Here is a 20,486-nt window from a genome sequence, read left to right as displayed (position 1 = left end):
AAATTGAACTTTGTTGTTGTGATTAAAGTATTGCTTTTCTAAAATCTTAGTTTGTAGTTCTAATATTACTCCCTGTGGGATCGATATCTAGGACTCCATTAGAGCCCTATATTACTTGAGCGATACGTATACTTGCGTTGATAAGTGTGACTTTACAATTATTGAATATTTAATACATACATCTTTACCAAATCTATAATTGTTATTAAGTTTTGGTACAGTTGCTGCTGAGGAATTAAATCTTTTAGCAGCTGTGTTAAATACTTATATTTTTAAGCATATATAAAGTCGTTGTCAATAGCTATAGGACTTTTTTGTTAATTATCCTAGAAGACTAGTGATGGAACCCTCCCACATAAAAATTCTAAGCACTTATTGACTCTTCTTGCGAAGTCCCACATGGGTGGTCATAAGCCCTCATTCCTCACTTTGGATTGTTCAGGCCAACATGTGAAGACCCAAGAGTGAGTTCCAATAAGATCAGGGAGACCTTAGGGCAACCCTGGGTGGCTTGGTCTTGGTCATAACCTCACACACACACTCAAGCCCAAAAATTACCTTTACCTAACCTATCTCTCAGTTCTTTTTGGGGACTCATATGAGTGGTCCCAAGCCCTTAGTCTTTGGCTAGGGTGGTTAGGACCAACATGTTGAGGATCTGATACACCAAAATAATATGTTATTTTAAGTATATATTTTATGCTTATTTTTTTTATATTGCACTTTAAAGAAGGGTACTGTCATATTTTTGTTACATTTATATCAATTTTAGGTATTTTGAGCAAAAGTTTTTAGGCATTTGGAGCTTATCAATTTTAGGCATTTGGAGCAAAAGTAGCAAAAATGACGAAATTTAGAGCCAAAACAACAAATTTTTGAATTCGGGTTGGTGTATGAAGCTCCGGATTGGCGCCAGATGTGTCAAACCAAGAATAGCGCGGTCTTCAGCAAACTGGCGCATGATGCACCAGATTGGTACCTAATGTGCCATTTGATAGAGAGGTGACGCATTATGCGCCAGATTTGGCGCCAGATGCGTCAGGGATGACTTTTTACGGATTAAGACGGTTCAAGACAAATTTTGCATGAATTTTCAAAAGGAAACTTGTTCTAAACACCCCTTAGAGTAATTTAATGCATCTAGACACTTTAGAAGGTTCTTTATGAAGGGATATATCTCATGGATCAATGGACATGTCTTTTGAATTCAAAAGAGTTAACTTTTGGACAAAATTTTGGAGAAAATTTTGAATTCTTTTTGGAGGGAGACAACCTTTGATAAAAGAGAGAGCTTTTGTGTGTGAGAGGTGTGTGCGACATGAAGGCAAGAAGGAGAGTTAGAGAGAGAGAGTCAAGGGCTTGGAGTTTTTCTTCAAGGATTGTGAGAGGAGAGTGAAGGTGAGAGATTTCTTCTTCATTACACTTCTAAGAGAGAGTTGAGAGTGCTTGTCAAGAGAGAAAGGCTTGGAGAGAACTTCTAGGAGTTTGCTTGAGAGGATTGTGGAATTGTGTCTTTTAGTTCATTTGTTTTGTAGACTTGTTTTTATATATGACATCCGTGTTTTGTCATATCCTTCTCATGAATTCTAAGTAGTCTTCTTTATCCTTCTCCCTACTTTGCAATATGGTTTTGTGAATAATTTTTTTTATTTTATATGGTTTTAAATTGTCAATAATTTATGACAATTTGAACTCTGATCTTTATTTACTTTTCGAACTGGCCAATTAAAATGTTAAAATATTTTGAGAAACATATGTTCCGAAAGGGCTATGATTTCTACAACATGAGGAGAATTACATTTGATTTCATGGGAGAGTATTTCATCCATGAAGTTGGGTGCAAATAAATAAAGAAATATACTTTGTTGGATACAGAATTGGAGATTTTAAGCTGACAGATTAAAATCTCCAATTTGGTCCAGTTGATTGGAAACTAATGTGAGATTGTTAACCTTCAAGGGAGGGAGTAGCGGGAGCTCTGGAGTGGCAACCGGTATCCTTTCAGCCTAACCACATAATTAAAGACCGAACTCTGGATTAGTCAATGTTCTTTATGCACTTCGAAGAGGGTAAATGAATTACTTCACAATCGATAAACTTATTGTAAAGGGAAATGATGCTTTCTTAAATTTGAACTCTTCAATACAAAACTTTGTTTAGTCGTAGTAAGTTTAATTTTGAAGTTTAGAAAATAGTTTAGTTAACATAGTTCTTTTAACTGCATTTTGTTTAGCATACATTAAGTTTACTTTAGATTTATTTTTTGTGTATTTAAGTTTTTATAGTTTGAATATTGTGTTTTACGTTATAACCATAAGAATTTCCAACTCCTTGTGGGATAGATACTTAGGACTCCATTAGAGCCCTTTATTACCTGAGTGATACGTATACTTGCGTTATTTTTAAAAAGGATTTTGCAGTTTAAATAAAACTATTTTAATAGAAGTTATTTTGTTGGGATTAATTTGCATATTTGCTATTATATCTATCGTGTGTATTTTATAATATTAAAAAATATTTGCAAAATTAGCACATTAATCCACCTTTATAATATTAAAAAATATTTGCAAAATTAGCACACTAATCCACCTGCATCAAATTTTTGGCGTCGTTGTTGGGGATTTAAATTTACATAAAACACGCAGAAAAATAGCACACACCAAGGGCACATCAAGTTTTTGGCACCGTTGCCGGAGAAATAACGGAAAGTAGCAGTAGGTTATTTTATAATTATTAGTATTTTAATTTTAAATATTAACAAAAAAAGAATTTTTTTACTTTAGTTTGAATATTTTCTTATTTAAGTGTGTTTGCTTATTTTAAATTACTTGTTCTGTTTGTTTATAGATGTTTGTTTATGCGTAGTGTAAGATTTGAAAATTTAGTACATTACGATTCTGAGTTAGAAAGAACAACTAGAAAAATTCAAATACAAAAAAAAAAGATATAGACCATATTAGCAAAATAGCTTGCAATTTGAGTAATACTGGAAATGAAAATGAACATCATCAGAGACTTTTAAGAGATTATGCTAATCCTACAGAAGATGAAATTCATTTAAGTATACAAAACCCTGTTGTAGCTGCCAATTCATTTGAGTTTAAACTTACTATTATCCAAATGGTGCAAAACAATCAGTTTAAGGGAACACCAACTGAAGATCCTAGTTTATACCTTGTTAGTTTTCTAGAATTGTGTGCCACTTTTAAATATGATGGAGCGTCAAATGATGTCGTCAGACTTAAATTTTTTTTTCACTAAGGGATAAAACTAAGATGTGGCTAAACTCGTTAGCACCTGAATCTATCAGAACCTGGGGAGATTTATCACAAAAAATTTTATCTAAATATTTCCCACCTTAAAAAATTGTTAAGCTTAGAAATGATATTACATCTTTTTATTAGTTTGAAGGGGAATCAATTTATGAAGCCTGGGAAAGATTTATCAAAAATGATAGATCAATATGGAATGAATTATTCTCAGACTTCACCTGTGCTTGAGGAAAATTCATTGAACAAATGATAGAACCTCAATCTTCTTATGAGACCTTAAATGTAATAAATAATTGTTCAAATAATCCTTATGCCAATTATTATAATCTCGGTTGGAAGAATCATCCAAATTCTAGTTGGAGTAAATCTGCAATGGGGGAAACAACAATGTGAACCCATTGAGAAACACCAAAAATTAAGGAAATCCAACTTATAAACCTTCTTACCCTCCAAGTTTTAATAATTTGTAGAGTAAGGAGAAAAAATTATTAATGGAAGGATTGATATTGCAAATGGAGAATCAATTACTAAGTCAACGAGCTGCAATTAGAAACATAGAAAATCAATTGGGATGTATTGCTACTGCACTTAGCAATAGACCTGCAAGAACGTTACTTAGTAATGTTGAAGTAAATCTTAAAGATCAGAACAAAGAGCAAATTAAGGCTATTCAACTGAGAAGTGGAAAAGAATTAGAAAACAGAGTTCAAAAAGAAGAAGAAGTTGAAGTTGAAAAAGATGAGGTGAAAAATAAAAAATTTGGTGAAGATTTTCATTTTGAGTCTGAATGTCATATTAAACCAATGAAAATTACTATAGAAATACCACCACCTCCATTTCCTTAAAGATTGAAGCAGAAAAATAGAGAACCAATTTTCAAAATTAATTTTTGGAAATTTTGAGGAAATTGACGATAAACATTTCATTTGTTGAAGCTTTGGAAAAAATGTCAAACTATGTGAAGTTCATGAAGGATATACTTAATAAGAAAAGGAAGTTTGTAGATAATGAGACTGTTGCACTCAGTGAAGAGTGTAGCACTACCATTCTGAAAAATCTTCTTGAAAAACTTAAAGATCCTGGAAGTTTTAGAATTCCTTGTGTTATTGGTGAAAATTTTTTTGGAAAAGCTTTATGTAATTTAGGGGCCAATATTAAAGTATTAATCTTATGCCTTTATCAATTTTCAAAAGGTTGGGTTTAAGAGATATTTCACTTACAACTGTAACTCTTCAGTTAGCTGATGGTTCGATTACCTATCCTAAAGGAGTTCTAGAAGATATTTTGGTAAAAGTTGATAAATTTATCTTTCCTGTGGACTTTATTATATTAGATATGGAGGAAAATAAATAAATTCTTATCAATTTCAGAAGGCCATTCCTAATCACTAGAAGAGCTTTGATATATATGCAGAAAGGAGATCTAACTATGAGAGTTAGGGATCGAGATGTTACATTTAATATTGCAAAATCAACGAGAAACTCTGCAAAAGAGCAAGATATTGAATGCTTCAGAATGGATATTAATGAAGATCTAAGCCATGACTATTTCAAAAAAACATTTGAAAGGGAATTTGAAAAGAAATATGAGGAATATAAATATGATGATAAAATTTAAGATGAATCTACGGAAGTGAGCAAAGAAGATTTGGATTATGTTCAGGAAAAATTTGAAATGCTAGATCCCACAGAAAGTTATACGAATATGATTTCATCTATTGAGAAACCTCATAAAATAGAGCTGAAAACACTTCCTACTCATTTGAAGTATGCATCCTTATGAGATTTATCTACATTACCTGTTATAATATCCTTAAAATTAACTGATAAGCAAGAACAACAGTTGTTGGAAACTTTGAAAAGATATAAGAAAGCCTTTGGATGGACATTAACTGATATTAAAGGAATATGTCCGTCAATTTGTATGCATAGAATTTTATTAAAAGATCAACATGAACCAAGAGTTGATCATCAAAGGAGATTAAATCCTACGATGAATGAAGTTTTTAAAAAAGAAATTTTAAAATGGTTAGATGGTGAAATAATATATCCTATTTCAGACAGTGCTTGAGTAAGTTCAATTCACTGTGTTCTAAAGAAAGGAGGAATGATTATAGTGACAAACAAGAATAATGAATTAATACTAACAAGACAAATCACTGGATGACGAATTTGCAAAGATTATAGAAAATTAAATACTGATACCAGGAAAGATCATTTTCCTTTACCCTTTTTGGACCAGATGTTGGATAGGCTGGTTGAGCACATATATTTTTATTTTCTACATGGATATACTGTTTTTCATCAAATACTTATTGCTCCAGAGGATCACGAGAAAACAACATTTACTAGTCATTATGGAACTTTTGCTTTTTCAGCGAATGCCCTTTGGATTATGTAATGCGTCTGTAACATTTCAAAGATGTATGATGTCAATTTTCAGTGATTTAATTGAAAAAGGGATTGAAGTCTTTATGGATGATTTTTCTGTTTTTGGAACTTCATTTTGAAATATGTCTAAATCATTTAGAGAAAGTTCTTGAACGATGTGAAAAGAATAATCTCGTATTGAACTGGAAAAATGTCAATTTATGGTTGTAGGAGGAATTGCACTTGGGCATAAAATTTCAAAAAATGGTATGAAAGTAGATCCTGCAAAAATTTAGGTTATATCAAACTTACCTCCACCTACTAATGTGTGGAGGTGTTGGTGTGGAGGTGGTGGTGTATGTGTGGAGGTGTTGGTGCTTGGTTGTGTCTGTGTGGTGGTATGTGGAGGTGGTAGTGTCTGTGTGGAGGTGTTCATGTGCGGTTGTGGAGGTGGTGGTTAGTGTTTGGTTGTGTTTGTGTGGAGGTGTTGATTTGTAGAGGTGGTGGTAGTGGTGTGGTGGATGTGTTGGTGGCTTGATGGTTGGTGTGTTGAGGTGTTGGTGTGGAGGTGGTGCTTAATATGTGGTTGTGTTTATGTGGATGTGTTGAGGTGGTGATGGTAGTGTGGTGGATGTGTTGGTTTCTTGATATAATGGTGTTTTGAGGTGTTAGTGTACATGTTGTGGTGTCTGTGTGAAGGTGTTGTTGTTTATATGGTGTTTGTGTAGTCTCTGTGTGGTGGTGGGTGGAGGTAGTGGTTGTGTGGTGTGGTGGATGTGTTTGTGGCATTCCTATTTCTCTTTCATTTGTGATTTTGTGACATTCCTATTTATGTTAATTATTTTTTTTCATGCTAGAACTACAATGGTTAAGACAAAAGAGTTCAGTTTATCTGCAATGTGGGATGAAGATATAATATTAATATTTTGAGACCTTTTCCTTAAGAAGGCCAAAACTATTTCAATAAGGATGGCTGACAAAATATTACTAGAAAATTCTAAGAAAGTATAAACAAAGAGTATGATAGGATGCTGTTAAAAAATAAGTGGGATCAGCTAAAAAAAGATTGAAAAATCTGGAAGGAATTGAAGCAAGGATCAATAGGCTTGGGGTGAGATCCATTAAAGTGAACAATTGATGCTTCCAATGAGTGGCGGTCAGAGAGACTGACAGTGAGCATTTTTTAAATGTCCCCTATTTTTTGTCATATTTTAATTTGTTTTTAAATCCAACTACAAACTATATGAATTTGTAGGTGGTGCTTGCTGCAAAGAAAAAAAAATAAATGTAGTGTAATTGATCCTGAGTTAGAGGAGTTGGATTGTAAATTTGATCGTTTTGTGGCAACGAGCAAAAATGCATGTGCCCCCAGTGAGATAGGGTTTGGTGACATCCCCAAAAATTTGGGTGCTAACCAAATGGGTGATTTCATTGAAGAACCCAGCCCGATCTATGAAGTTGAGTCGATGAGCTGGTCAAAGCGTCCCCAAGTTGAAAACAAAGAAAGTGCAAGCTGGTTTCCTTAGAAGCCAGATCTTGCTGTTGGTGGTTTCATACACCAATGACCCTGACACATCACAAGCAACTTTTGTCCAGTAGATTATGCGAATTTTGGATACAACTCCAGAAATTTATGAGGACATGCCGCTGTATTTGTTCTTTATGAAGTTGCTTGAAGATTCGATCTAGAGAGAGTTATTCATAGCGATGCCCACTGACCGTAGGGTGACTTACCTACATTATCTTCATGGGAGCAGAGACATTTAAGAGAATTTTTTTTAACTAGATTCTTGTCGGACATTTCTATTTGTTTATGAATTTTCATGATGCTTTGCATATTTATGCTGCTTTGGACATGCCACTTTGCTTGAGAATTTTTCATTCCCTGTTATGTTTTCTATTTACTTCTTTAATATTATTTGCTTAAGTTGGTTTATTTTGTAACCTTTTATGAGTGTAGCTAATTCATTGATGCTTATGTGTTTGCCACTTCGATACTGAAATACATGGATTAAACTAGAGAAAAGTGCATAAAGGGAGTTACAACTGCGGCATGCTTGATGTATGAATATTATAACTCATACATGGGGCGCTCCCCTTGCATGCCATCCTCATATGTTGATGACAAATGAGTTAAGGAGTTGCTTGTAGGCCACCCAATGAGATTTAGCAATATATTCTGCATGAAACAGGCAGTATTCACTGATATGTTGGAGGAATTACTCATAAATCATGAAATTCATGGCTCATCCAGAACGACTTCGTGAGAGGTGTTGGCAATAACCGTGTACATATTATTGCATAATGAATAAATGCGAGGAGCTATGGAGTGATCTCAACACTCTTCCAAAGCAATTTGTAGGTACTTCTGAGTAGGGTTAAATTCACTTGTCAGTTTCTCTTTTTAAGTTATAAAACAAATATGTACTATATTCAAACGAACCTTCACAGAAATTTCACATAATGCACGGTATATGCATTCAATTTTCATATAAATATCGCAATTATGTAACCCTTTCTTATCTTTCTGGAATTGTATTGAATCAAGCGATGGAACACACATTGATACATGTGTTCCAAATAATGAGAATAACTCATTCATCGGTCATGGTGGGTCCCTGACCCATAATGTCATGGTGGCAGACGACTTCAACATGTGCTTCACTTTTGTCATGACAGATTGGGAGGGTAGTGCACATGACAGTCGAATTTTCAAATCTGTAATAAGAAATAACAAATACAAGTTCCCACATTCAACCAAATGTTCTCTTGAGAATGAGCTACTTTTTTAATTTTTTTTTCTTTCAACGCTAATCATTCAATTTTCATTAGGTAAATACTATTTGGCTGATGCTGGGTATCCACCGCAGCGAGGGTATCTCAAGCCCTATCCAAATACGAGATAACACATACCTGATTTTGAGTGAGTCAGTAATGTCGTACAAGGCGGGAAAGAAATGTTCAACAAAAGACATTCATCCTTTTGCATTGTTATTGAGAGGACTTTAGGTGTTTGGAAGAAGAAATGAGTTATATTTCACGATATATTATTTTATCTGTTTCTCAAATAGATGTAGATTGTGATTACTCATATGACTCTCCACAATTATATTTGGTAACATCATTTCCGCAACGACATCGACTTCTGTAGGGCGGATGAGGATCATGAATATGCACTTACTGAGACTTATAAGTTTCGTCTTGGAAAGTCTTTATCACAGGCCGAAAATTATGTTCTCCAGATTAGTATTAAAGACGGGGAAGGTGTAAGCTAGATAGCAGAGTCGAGGAAACGAATTGCGAATGCGATAATTGGAGGGTGATTGAAGTTTTTATCATATTATTAATTGTAATGATTGTTGAAAATATTCACTAATTATTGTATCAATATTTTATACAGTTCATGTTTATTTCCATTTCTTGTGTATTTGATATTGATTGTTTTGATTTTTTACGCTGTTTGTAAGTGTCTTCTTTTCCTTTTGTATTTTTTTTTGTTGGTTTTGGAGATCTATGATGAGAAGTTGTTCTTTTGGATGACCTGTTAGTCACTATTGATTGGTGTCACATGTGAAATTCTAATGAAGACAGACAAGTTTCTTTCTTTTTTTCGGTGCTACGTTTTTGAGGTTCTTCTGGATGATTTTTTTTTGTGATATGTACATGTGACACACACGAGTTTGGTATTACATGAGTCAAATACAACCAAAAACCCTTTTTTATAAGACATGCCGTCTTCATGTAACGACAGATTCATTGGTTTATATATTAAGTTCCTTGAGACTTCATAGTTGCATAAAACTATAATTAATTAATTATGTTATGTCCAATGGGATTTTTCTTAAGCATTCAGGAAAGATGAGCTCGAGGATTTCTGGTACTTCTCGAGGCTTGCAATGTTGCTGTGGACTTCAAAGTTCCCTGCTAATTTCACATCAGCCACATAGCTACGAGAGAATTTTACAGATGTCCGTGGAAAATCATTGAAAACTATGACTATTTTCGGTGGGCAAATAGACTGGAAGATTCCACCGCCGAGAGTGATCGGGCATAAAGTGTATCCCTGGAGTACGACTTAACTCAGGACATATGACTTCTGTATTTTAAAAATAATATTATCATATTATTAATTATTATTTTAGTAGTCTTTTTTTTCAATTTTAATAATCATTCTACTTACTATTAAGTGAAGTGTCTATCTTTATTCTATAATGTTATGCAATGAATTTTATTTTTAAAATATAAAAATATATTTATATGAACAGATCTTAGCAAACAACATTATGTTATTATATAAGAGCAAAATGATGGTTCGTCCCTAAACAACCCGAAATCCATTTTAAATCACGGCGTAGACAGGCTAATAGTTGGACAACATTTTTTTTCTCAAGCAAATATTATTGGGTTTACTCCATTTAATCATCCTCCAGCGCGAGACTTCGGGGGACAGCCGTAAACTGGGCTAGGAAAGGACTGAGGCCGACAACGAGCAAGAGCGGAGGTTAACATGTCGGTGATGATCGTTACAAGCTTGGGCGACATCGTCGTGGATCTGTATACTGATCGCTGCCCCTTGACATCCAAGAACTTTCTCAAACTCTGCAAGTGCATATCTTTATCTCTGCCCTTTCTTTACTCCTTACTAATTCCATTTTAGTTTTGAGGTTTATGAAATTATTTTTTATTTTGCAATGTAACTCTTAATTTAACTTGGCTCGGAGTTTATTGTTTCAAGAGTATCCGTTGCCTTTAATTTTTATATTTGTCACACAACGAAGAAAATCATTGCAAATCTTAGCTTGCACCTCTTAAATAGCTCTGTACATGTCCACAGGGAAACTTAAACAAGAAAGAGAAGGTAGTTGGAAAAATTGAATTTCTGTTGTGACATATCTTCTCCAAGACAAGAACTTAAGTTCCTAAACCATTGAACGTCTCAACACCACACGGCTCATGAGATCCAATTATCACTTTAATTAATTTTTTGCAACAAGATTATAGAGAGTCGTCTTAGATGATTTGGTCACATTAAACATCAACCATCTGATGAGTCGATTAGGAGAGTAGATGTTTTAGATTTGACTTATGTTAAGAAAGGCAGAGGTAGACCTAGAAAGACTTGGGCTTCTTGTATAAAAAATGATCTTAATTTATTAGAACTAAATGAAAATATGACACTGAATATGATGCAATAGAGAAAAAAGATTCATGTAGCCGACCCCATGTAGTGGGATTAAGGCTTTGTTGTTGTTGTTTGTATGAAGTACAAATGTTGCACTTTGAAGTGCTACCACTAAGACTGGCTGTGTGCTCACCAATGAATTGTCATAACCCTCAACAACTTTAAGTGTTTCAAGCGTGTATTTTGTATCACGCTGACATTATGGCACGAAACTTTGTATTGAATAGTTGAAATGAATATTTGAGAAATTCCAAGTTGTATCTCCTCTCTTATATAATTAATCATTTGGGTTGAAAAAGAGTCTGACCTTTGCGATATTTGGGTTCAGTCCTCTTTAACTCACTCTTCCTAACAAGTGGTAACCAAGCCGATGGTTGGCTTGGATCAATTCATTCATGTGGTTTATGGTCTTGTAAGACTTGGCCAACATCTACCATTTATTAGGGAGTGATATGGTGAGCTTTCCAATAAGGCGGTATCGTTAGTACATGAATAATTGTGTTTATTCTTATATGATATAGTTTAAAAATATGCTGAAGTAGAACATAAAATTTTTAATAATGCCAAAATAGCACACACTATAGCTCATAGCATAGCTTTTTTGTATCACCTATGCTATTTGTATTGCAAGGTGCATCAAATAAGCATACACTGTGTGTTATAGCATACAACACATGGAGTGCAACATTTTATTTCCCAAGTTTGTATTTTTATTTTTTAGTTAATTGGTTTATTTAAATCACTTGTATTAGCCATAATTTTTGTTGGAGTTTAGACATAACATAATAAGCGTATTTTCTCTATTTAGTTTAGTTCTCTAGAAAATGTATTTATTTTGCTATATTATTGAAGCAACATAAAAGTTTGTATGAAGTAGGACTGTTTATCTTAAGTAGGGTTTTAGCGTACAATGCTCAAGTGTTGTATGGTGTTTGCCTGGCTTTAACTTGTTATTAATAAATTGATTATGTTCCTTATGGTTGTCTATTACGATAGGTTGAGCTTATTGTATGATTTTCTCCATTATTTCTCTTTAATAAAAAAAAAAAATAAATGCTTCTTCCATTTAGTTCCTTCCTTATACTTTAGCCATTGACCATGTATCTTTATTCTTGTTCTTAGCCATCTAAATATTCATTAATCTCCCCAGGCTTTCCCTCTCACTAAAATGATTACTTTCTTTTTACATAGTTTTGCTTTACTTTTTAGCTTGTGGATATGACTAGGAAATATTCTTAAAAGTTTCCATATGATCATATGTGATAAATAAACAATCATATTGTTCAAGGATTAACATATACAATGCATAGGTTTTAACTGCTAAAGGGCTGGTATTTATGCACTTGCTACCCTTATCTCTTTACACTTTAGTCATGATTTACCTTTTTGTGATTTGCCTGCTTTTTACTATTTACTGAATTTATAAATGCATGAACTAACGGGCTAAATGAATGATGACTCTGAAGGTTTGATCAAAGTTGTTCATGCTTTCAACTAATTAATTAATGTTAAGAATTGACATTTAGTCATATTCATTTCAAGTTGATTGAAACTATTTCCTACTATTATTACTTGGCCTCTTTATCCCCACAATTCAATGGCCTTTATATAATATTATAAATTCATTGTTATCATTGCGAAATTTATATGATACCAGTAAATTTACGAGTCCAAATATTGTGATATATTGTTCTATTTATACGACATTGATAGTGCCTTTTTGGGTATTATGATATTTTTTTATAGCATACAATTTTTAATAAATTATTCATGATATATTAATGTAGTGTGCATTTTTTTAAATAGTGCATGCCACTCTATGTGCTATCTAATATGGCTGCATAAGATCTTCATAATGATGTGCTATTCACTTTTGGCAAGCACGTTGTAGAAATGCTAAGTGATTAGCTTTTGTTTATAATCTTAAGATTTTGAGTTGAAAATGGGTTTCACCATTGGTGTTTTTGACTCAACTATGTCCCCCTTTGATAAACTCTCTCCAACACTCACTACACCCATGTATACAAAATTCACTCTTAGCTATATGTGTCACCCAGTTAAAGTCTTACAACATCACGTATCTTAACAATAACAGTGCTAAGCCCATCAATTCTATGCACACCATTGTTTCCTATATACACTTTCCATTACATGGTTTATAAGTAGAACATAATGATCTATCACACATGGATAAAGTATGTTGAGTCAAGTACCCATTGAAAACTAAACATGTGGATTGAAGCCATTAATGAAAGAACATTACTAAAATCTGTATCAATTATGCTTGTATTTGTTATCCTATTCAGAGTTGCACTTTGACACTTGTTTGCTGTATCGAGTGCCAATAACTTGAAGAGTAAAGATCATTAACATTGAGAACAATGTTCTGTAAACTATGTACTATAAAATATCACAAAAGAGGAGAAAAAAATCACCAAAAAGTCTCTTAAAGATTTATATAGTTTGACTTCCATCAAGCTAATGTTCAATGGAGAGCTGAATGATCCAATCCACTAGAAAATTACAAAAAACCATAATCGTGGTGGGCAAATCAGGAGATCGCCCAAACCTTTCTAATTTCTAAGTATTATTGAAGCAACACACTTAAGGAAATAGAAGAAACCCAATCACACCAAAAGATTACTTAAGTCTTAACACCAAGCTTTCTTCTCATGAAGCCATAGTCCACCATAATATTTTAAATCCCTAAGGGTTTTGTGGAACGATAGAAATCTTCAAGAATAACACAAAACCTAGTAATTACATTGCCAAATTGCTGCCAAACATATCCCATTAGCACTCACATAAATTGAGTAAGAAAGAAAAGGTTCACAGCCCATGATATACCGTTCCTGAGACCAGCAGAAACTTGAAAGCCGACTCACATCCCTTGTCCACTAACTTATCATAGTGGCAACAAAGGAGTGCATTTTGTTGAGTCTGTTTAACAAAGAGAGAATTGGCGGACAGTTTTTGTTGACACTTTATGATGAGATCTGCTGAAGTTTAGAACCAATCTTGATTTGAAACCAAGGTCTTTGGATATGCTTCTTAAAACATGTTCTTGGGTGAATGAAGATTAGTGCTTTGATAGGTACAATTATGCTGATGCCTAGCTTCTGTTGCGTTGAATGAAATTACAATCATCATACTCTCACATAACAAACATGCTATTCCATAAACTAATTTATATGCTCATGAAGTTACAAAGAGGTGCACATGCAAAATGATTATTTTTTAAGTATATTGTTTCATATAAACTAAAACTAATTTTTTAAAACTTAAGCAGGGGAAAGTTAAATATACCTTAAAGGAATGGTTCAGCATATTATTTGTTGACCTTTGGTAACGAGCAATGGCTCTAGCGACATTGTTTGTTGACATTTGGTAAAATGTGGAAATGTAGAAATACAAAAGCTTGTTATAATGTTTCAGGTAATGCTTTTATGCTAATATGACTCCATTTTTATTTGGTTTTCTATTAGCATGATTGTCAGTTTTTAATTGAAGGTCACCTGCTTGTTGAACTCAAGTCATGGTGCTTGTTTCGAGAAGCTCAGCCCTTGAAAACAAAAACAAATGCTTTTTATAAGAAGACAATACTTCATAGTATTAACCTGATGGTAGTATTTTCCTGTGAAACTATGCCAAGGCAGTCCTCCTTTTATTTCTTTCTTTGCGATGGAATTTGTTCATGAAATAAGTATGAATTAAATCTTAATAAGGAGAAGCTCACGTATGAGAGGTCGATTCTATTATTTTGCTCAACTGTATCGGAGGGGATGATATGGGGCAATTATTCTTATAGTTAAAAGAGAAAAAATAGATTTTTTTTCTATTATTTCTGTTGATTTTTCAGCTCTAATTTTACCTATTAGCCAACCTAGTAAAGCCAATTTTATTATTCGTTTTCCTTTCACATTAATACGACAATTCATTAATATGGCATATAAGGTTTTTTAGTTGTTCATTCCAATAAGCTGAATATAATGTCAAAACAAATTAGTTGTGATGGTTGTTTGTAGGACTTTTTTGTTTTGCATTTTGTTTAACGTTTTGTTGATGCTTGTTTTTTTTTTTTTTGAAAATTTTAGAGGTCTTTCTTGTTTCCTTGGAGAACTTGGATTTTTAATCATATTTTCAATAATTAAACATAAGCATAGAAGAAAGCTTGAGTCAATATGGTTATATTTTTAATCAAAAGCTGGGATATGTTCCAGTACTTTTGAAATGCTTGCAAATTTAATAATTACAAAAATACATATTTTTTTGATGAGCAAAAGTTCATAATAGTCCCCCAACTCTCAATTAGTGCCCAATTTTGTCTTGGAGCTTACAAGCGCTCCATTTTAGTCCTAAACTTTTTAAAATTGATTCCAATTAATCCTAAATCAAATTTACCATTTAATTTAATTGTCGGATCCTTACTGGACCAATGTAAAAACTGCTTATTTAAATCTCCTTCCCGTGTGATTCTGAAGTGCTCAAACAATTGAAACATGAACAAAACTGCTTATTTAAATCTCCTTCCCGTGTGATTCCGAAGTGCTCAAACAATTGAAACATGAACTGTTTCAATGTTTGGGTTGGCTGGCTTTGTTCTCTCCATTGATACTATACTAGGGCATTTCCTTCCAAACACAGAGTCCCCATCATCATTTTTTCTTCTTCTGGCAGCCCATTAACAACAAAGTATTTCTTCACACAATGAAGCCAATCATAAGCATCATTTCCTTCAAAAATCAACATCTTCAGCTTCTTCATTCCTGAGTCTCATTCCTAATTTCCTTGACTAAAGTTCATAAAGTGAGTGTTGGGTCTCTTCCTCGACCCATATTGATTTCTATTTGCCATGCCATTCCTTCCAAGTGCTGATACTCAAGTCCGCTTCCCATTCCTTACCTGATCTCATAGCTCCAAATCTACCTAAAACAATGATGCTGCCTAGATATTGCACAAATTCTTCTGATTGCTGCCGCTTGCGTTTGTTCCAGACTTCGTTGTTCTATCCCGCTGCAAAGGTTAGTGGGTTTGTGTGGGACTCTGCAATCTTTTAAATCATTTTTTCTAGGGCTGTGAACCTCCCCTCCAACTTCCTCTCCATGGCCGATAGATGCTCCTCTATTCCAAATGTGATTTGACTGACCTCTTCCACTAGTTTTTCCTATAAAGCATTCACCCTTTTTGCCGCCATTACTCTTGGACAGTATTGAAACTCTTTTGCCCTAAGATCGCGAGATTTGGAATTTCTGAACGTGGTTTCAACGTGTGCGGAACTCTAGACGACATGATCCTAATATTTCTGTATGCGGTTTGGTGGAACTATTAAAAGCCGCATCAAACTCCGGAAGCTACAATTTGAATTCTTGTATGTTGCAAATCTCGATCACTAATTTATGTCGCAATCACAAGTTTCCGTCACAAGCTACATGGAACTCCTTTACGCCGCGATCCCGACTGCTTATTTCAATCAAGTGCATCGCATTACTTCTGTACATCACGACAAGATCCCACGTTTTGTCTTCTCCCGTGACTGTGGCATTATCTGTATGTCGTGATCCTCCCCTAACTAGCTCAAATTGCGACTGATGCCGCAATCTCGTGCGTGCGACTATCGTGACTGTATATGATAAATTAGGTGTGACGAGGACGTCGTGTAAGCTGTGTTCCCTATACGCAGTAATCTCATGATTGGCTTCCGCTAGTGATCCTGACATTGGCATCTCACTAGCTCCAAATCGTGACTGTATCCCGATGAAGAATTAGATCGTGTCGCTCTGTACTCTGTGATCCTTCTTACGATGGCTCTTGTGGAAACTCTTGCTCTCGAATGGCAACTAGGGCAAACCGGATCCTTCCTCTTTGCTCACTCAAACCGACTGCTCTGATACCATTTGATAGGATCCAACATAGCTTTCCCACATAAATTTGGGCAATATATAATTTATTTCATAAACACCAAACAATACAATCCAAATACATAAAGATAAACACCTACAAATTGAGAGGTGGACGATCTCTCACAACTTACAATTTGACAGGGAGGAAATATCTCCCAAATCTTAAATCTAAGACTGATCCAATCACATACATAACCCTAACCCTAAATATTTTAGCCCTATTTATACTAAACAATAATAAATGACACAAGACTAAGTTCAATAAATTCCCTTAGGCATTCAAAAGACAAAATTGCCCTTAGGCTAGGCACTTGTGTAACAGATTAACATACATAAAGATGAATTATATGACGTGTAATTTATTTGTAGAGATCTCAACAGAAAATATCAATCAATACCTAAATTGGGCATGTTCAAGCAACTTGGATCTTCTATATGGAAGAATAGGGGTATCAATTAAAATATAAAATTTGTCTTCTAGAGCTAATTTTAGGTTGAAAAGTGAATTAAGTATCTTACGACTATTATGTGCTAAGACAGTAAGTGAAATTGGGCTGTAAGTCTTATAAAATTGTTAATAAGTTGGATAAGCTGAGGAATTATACAGTAAAGAACTGACTAAAACTTAAGTTGAGCATCGTAGAAATGATAATGCTATTTTGATGCTTGGTTAAGCCATGAAAGATGGATCTAAAACTTAGTAATTTAGAGGTTTGGTGGACTGTCATCATCAGTTTTATCAACAACTTCTCTCATTGCTTGTATTAAGTAGTACTTCATGAGGAGTTAACCCTACTTTGTGCATATATTTTTTTCATAATTTTGAACCATATTTTATTTGTTTAACTCTTTTTCCATTCAAATCCTCTCATATTGATTTTATCTATCTTGTTGATATATCTTCTCTTTATAAGCTAACACCGCACGGATATTCTCCGCTATCTTATTTTGAATAGATTTTACTACTATCATTTGTCTCATAAAATTATCTTCAATTTATTCTTCATTATTTATCATACATCCATCTTTAATAATTTTATTTGTCGCATTCAATTTAAATAATTGTAAAGTGATCTTATTTTGTTTACTTCATATTTATAATCTTATGATTCTGATGATCAGAAATGGAGTCCCCATTGAATTATTAACCATGTTTTACGTTGAAAGCTAAATGTAAATACTTCAAGCCTTGCAGATTTCACATTTGTTCTTAGCAAACTTCAAATTTATTCCTCCTTGAAAGTTTCTATTTTGATATACAGTTAGTTTTTTGCTCGGATATATGGCACATACTTGTATACAGGCTGTGACACTGTTATGTGATTTGTTTACTAGTATATTATGTTAGAATTGCTGCTGTATTGGTAAATGAGTTATTCGGAAGGCCCTTCAATCCTTTCCTTCCATGCAATGCATCATCAGATGCAAGTGATGCGTTCAATCACAGCTGATAGAGCTAATTTTAGCTTAACACGAAGTACATATTGTGCTACTTTTGCACTTTCCGTGTTTGAAGGAATGACCATATTATGTTGATAATTAACTTGCGGTAAAACTAGAAGGCATGTGCAGTATTGAAATGCTCTAGGAATTATGCAGCTACGTAGCAATGCCCCTAGGTAACTATCCATATATTAGGTTTGTTTATTTATTTTCAATTTTCTCACCTTGATACACCTAACATGATTTTGTTCAATCACGCAACAAACAACAATATGATATAATTAACCTGTTTTGATTTTGGAATCTTTTTTTGATTCCCCTTGCTTTTGTTTTCTGTTCTAATTGTCACTGTAGGGTGAGGCTGTTTTTGTGGAGCTCTGAATTTTAAATTTGATTAATTATCTTGAAATATATGAAATTTCTTAATAATGCTACATCACATATTAGAACGTTAAATCTCCTTGGTCGCAACAGTAAGGCTTCAAGCATAGTGGATTTTATTTTGTTCTTTCATGGTTGCAGGATGAAATACTATAATGGTTGTCTGTTCCACACAGTTGAGAAGGGCTTCATGGCCCAAACTGGAGACCGTACTGGAACGGGCAAGGGAGGTGACTCTGTGTACAAGTTAGTATTGCTATACTTTTCCAGCCATTTATGCAAGTTACTTCTACAGAATACTGCTTTGCTACTGAACTTAACCAGAGACTAAAGGAACTTAGTCTCTACTTGCATTTTTTTATAAACCAATAAGAATTAATATTTTCATATTTATGACTTGTTAATCATTACATGATTTTGTTTTCATCAATTTGGCACTTGCGTTACCTTTTCTGCTATTTGAATTGGCTTTATTCTTTTTCTCCTTTGCTTTTAATGTCTAAATTCCATTACAGTCTAAGTAAGACGAAAACCCCGACAGATTGGATGATTTTTCCCTTAAAATATATGGTACCCTGAAGATGGGGAAATATTTGCATACGGAGTACACACGCAGCTCTGTGTACGTACTCCACCCGCAATACCCTCATAATAACTTATGAATAACATCGAAATAGAACCCGCAAAGGTTATTGAAAGATTATTGGGGTTATATGCTATTGAAATCAATACTTTAATGACCTCTCAATAACCCCCTAATAATCGCGAAGCGGAGGTTATTATGCACGTAGCTTTGCGTGCGTATTCCGTATGCAACTATTTCCCCTGAAGATGACAAATAAAATAAGTATGCGCTGTCATCTTGAAGAAAATTTAAAAAACTCGTGAAATTTTTGTGCCATCATATACCCGAGACTGTTCCCTACATCAACTTGACTTCGTGTGATATGCAGATTTCTTTATGGTGAACAAGCTCGCTTTTTCGATGATGAAATTCATCCCGATTTAAAGCATTCAAAAATGGGCACTGTGGCAATGGCTAGCGCAGGTGAAAATTGCAATGCCTCCCAGGTACTTCTAGTTATTCTATTTATATCCATTCAATTTAGATGTCATTTATGTATTATTATTATTATTTTGCTACTCTTCGTATTATAGAAGATAATTGACAATAAACTCTTATATGTGGTGTTTGGTTGGTAGGTTTGGAGGTGTGATTTTTGTTCTTAATGTTTTAATTTTCTACAAAATCTACTTAACATCAGCTCTCGTAAATGTAGGAAAATGAGCTCATGCTCATCTCCGTGTAGCTTGTATTTGAAGCCAAATGTATAGTTTCTATTACATTTTGGAGGAGTTTCATTACATGTCATTTACAAGGGGATAAACATGTATTAGTAAAGCTTCTAAATTTATTAAATTGGATATTAATAATTCTTTCATGCTAGTTTTGTGAATGGATAAGCTCGTTTTTTGGTCTTTCTATGTCACACCCTAGCTGAACTTCTTTTAGGATCGACTGTGGTGCGTCTGAGGTAGACGACTCACTCAGACGCAATTTCCAACACACTAGTTTTGGATTGCACAAATCAGGACTCGATAGGTAATAAATTAATCTAATTTAATCTTCACAAACATTATCAATCCAAGTCAATTCATAATTCATCAACATTCTCAATTACTTGGAAGCATGCATAATATTAGAATATATATTAATGGCTAGTAATAGCCTTTGTTAATTTCAGTTTATTCTGGTTTATTAGCTTTGATTCTTTATTATTCATTTCTATTTTCTAGTGTATATTTTTTTATTTCTTTCCTCATTAGTAGATTCTATAATGTGTATATATATCACTCATTGTATCAATAAGAATTAGCTTAGTTTTATTCTAACATGGTATCAGAGCTATGGTCCCAACCTAGTTGCCGCCGACTGGTA

General features: G+C 33.8%; 2 protein-coding genes across 3 annotated transcripts in view; both read left to right on the top strand.

The window, feature by feature from the left end:
• The window catches only part of LOC110019108 (zeaxanthin epoxidase, chloroplastic-like), an 18,353-nt gene extending 9,437 nt beyond the window's left edge, over nucleotides 1-8,916 (top strand). Inside the window, exon 4 of the mRNA XM_020716676.1 lies at nucleotides 8,793-8,916. Coding sequence (XP_020572335.1) covers nucleotides 8,793-8,916 — 124 coding nt within the window. The remainder of the gene's footprint in view (nucleotides 1-8,792) is intronic.
• A 1,066-nt stretch (nucleotides 8,917-9,982) lies between these two features.
• Nucleotides 9,983-20,486, top strand: part of LOC110019112 (peptidyl-prolyl cis-trans isomerase CYP59) — an 85,174-nt gene continuing 74,670 nt past the window's right edge. The window contains exons 1-3 of one of the 2 annotated variants that reach the window (XM_020716684.1): nucleotides 9,983-10,246; nucleotides 18,689-18,793; nucleotides 19,501-19,618. In XM_020716684.1, coding sequence (XP_020572343.1) covers nucleotides 10,149-10,246; nucleotides 18,689-18,793; nucleotides 19,501-19,618 — 321 coding nt within the window. In that variant the 5' untranslated portion in view covers nucleotides 9,983-10,148. The remainder of the gene's footprint in view (nucleotides 10,247-18,688; nucleotides 18,794-19,500; nucleotides 19,619-20,486) is intronic. The other variant, XM_020716685.1, reaches the window with a different exon arrangement.

Source organism: Phalaenopsis equestris, unplaced genomic scaffold, assembly GCF_001263595.1.
Source record: "Phalaenopsis equestris unplaced genomic scaffold, ASM126359v1 Scaffold000049, whole genome shotgun sequence".
Lineage (NCBI taxonomy): Eukaryota > Viridiplantae > Streptophyta > Magnoliopsida > Asparagales > Orchidaceae > Phalaenopsis > Phalaenopsis equestris.
This window is presented reverse-complemented; position numbering and strand designations above follow the sequence as displayed.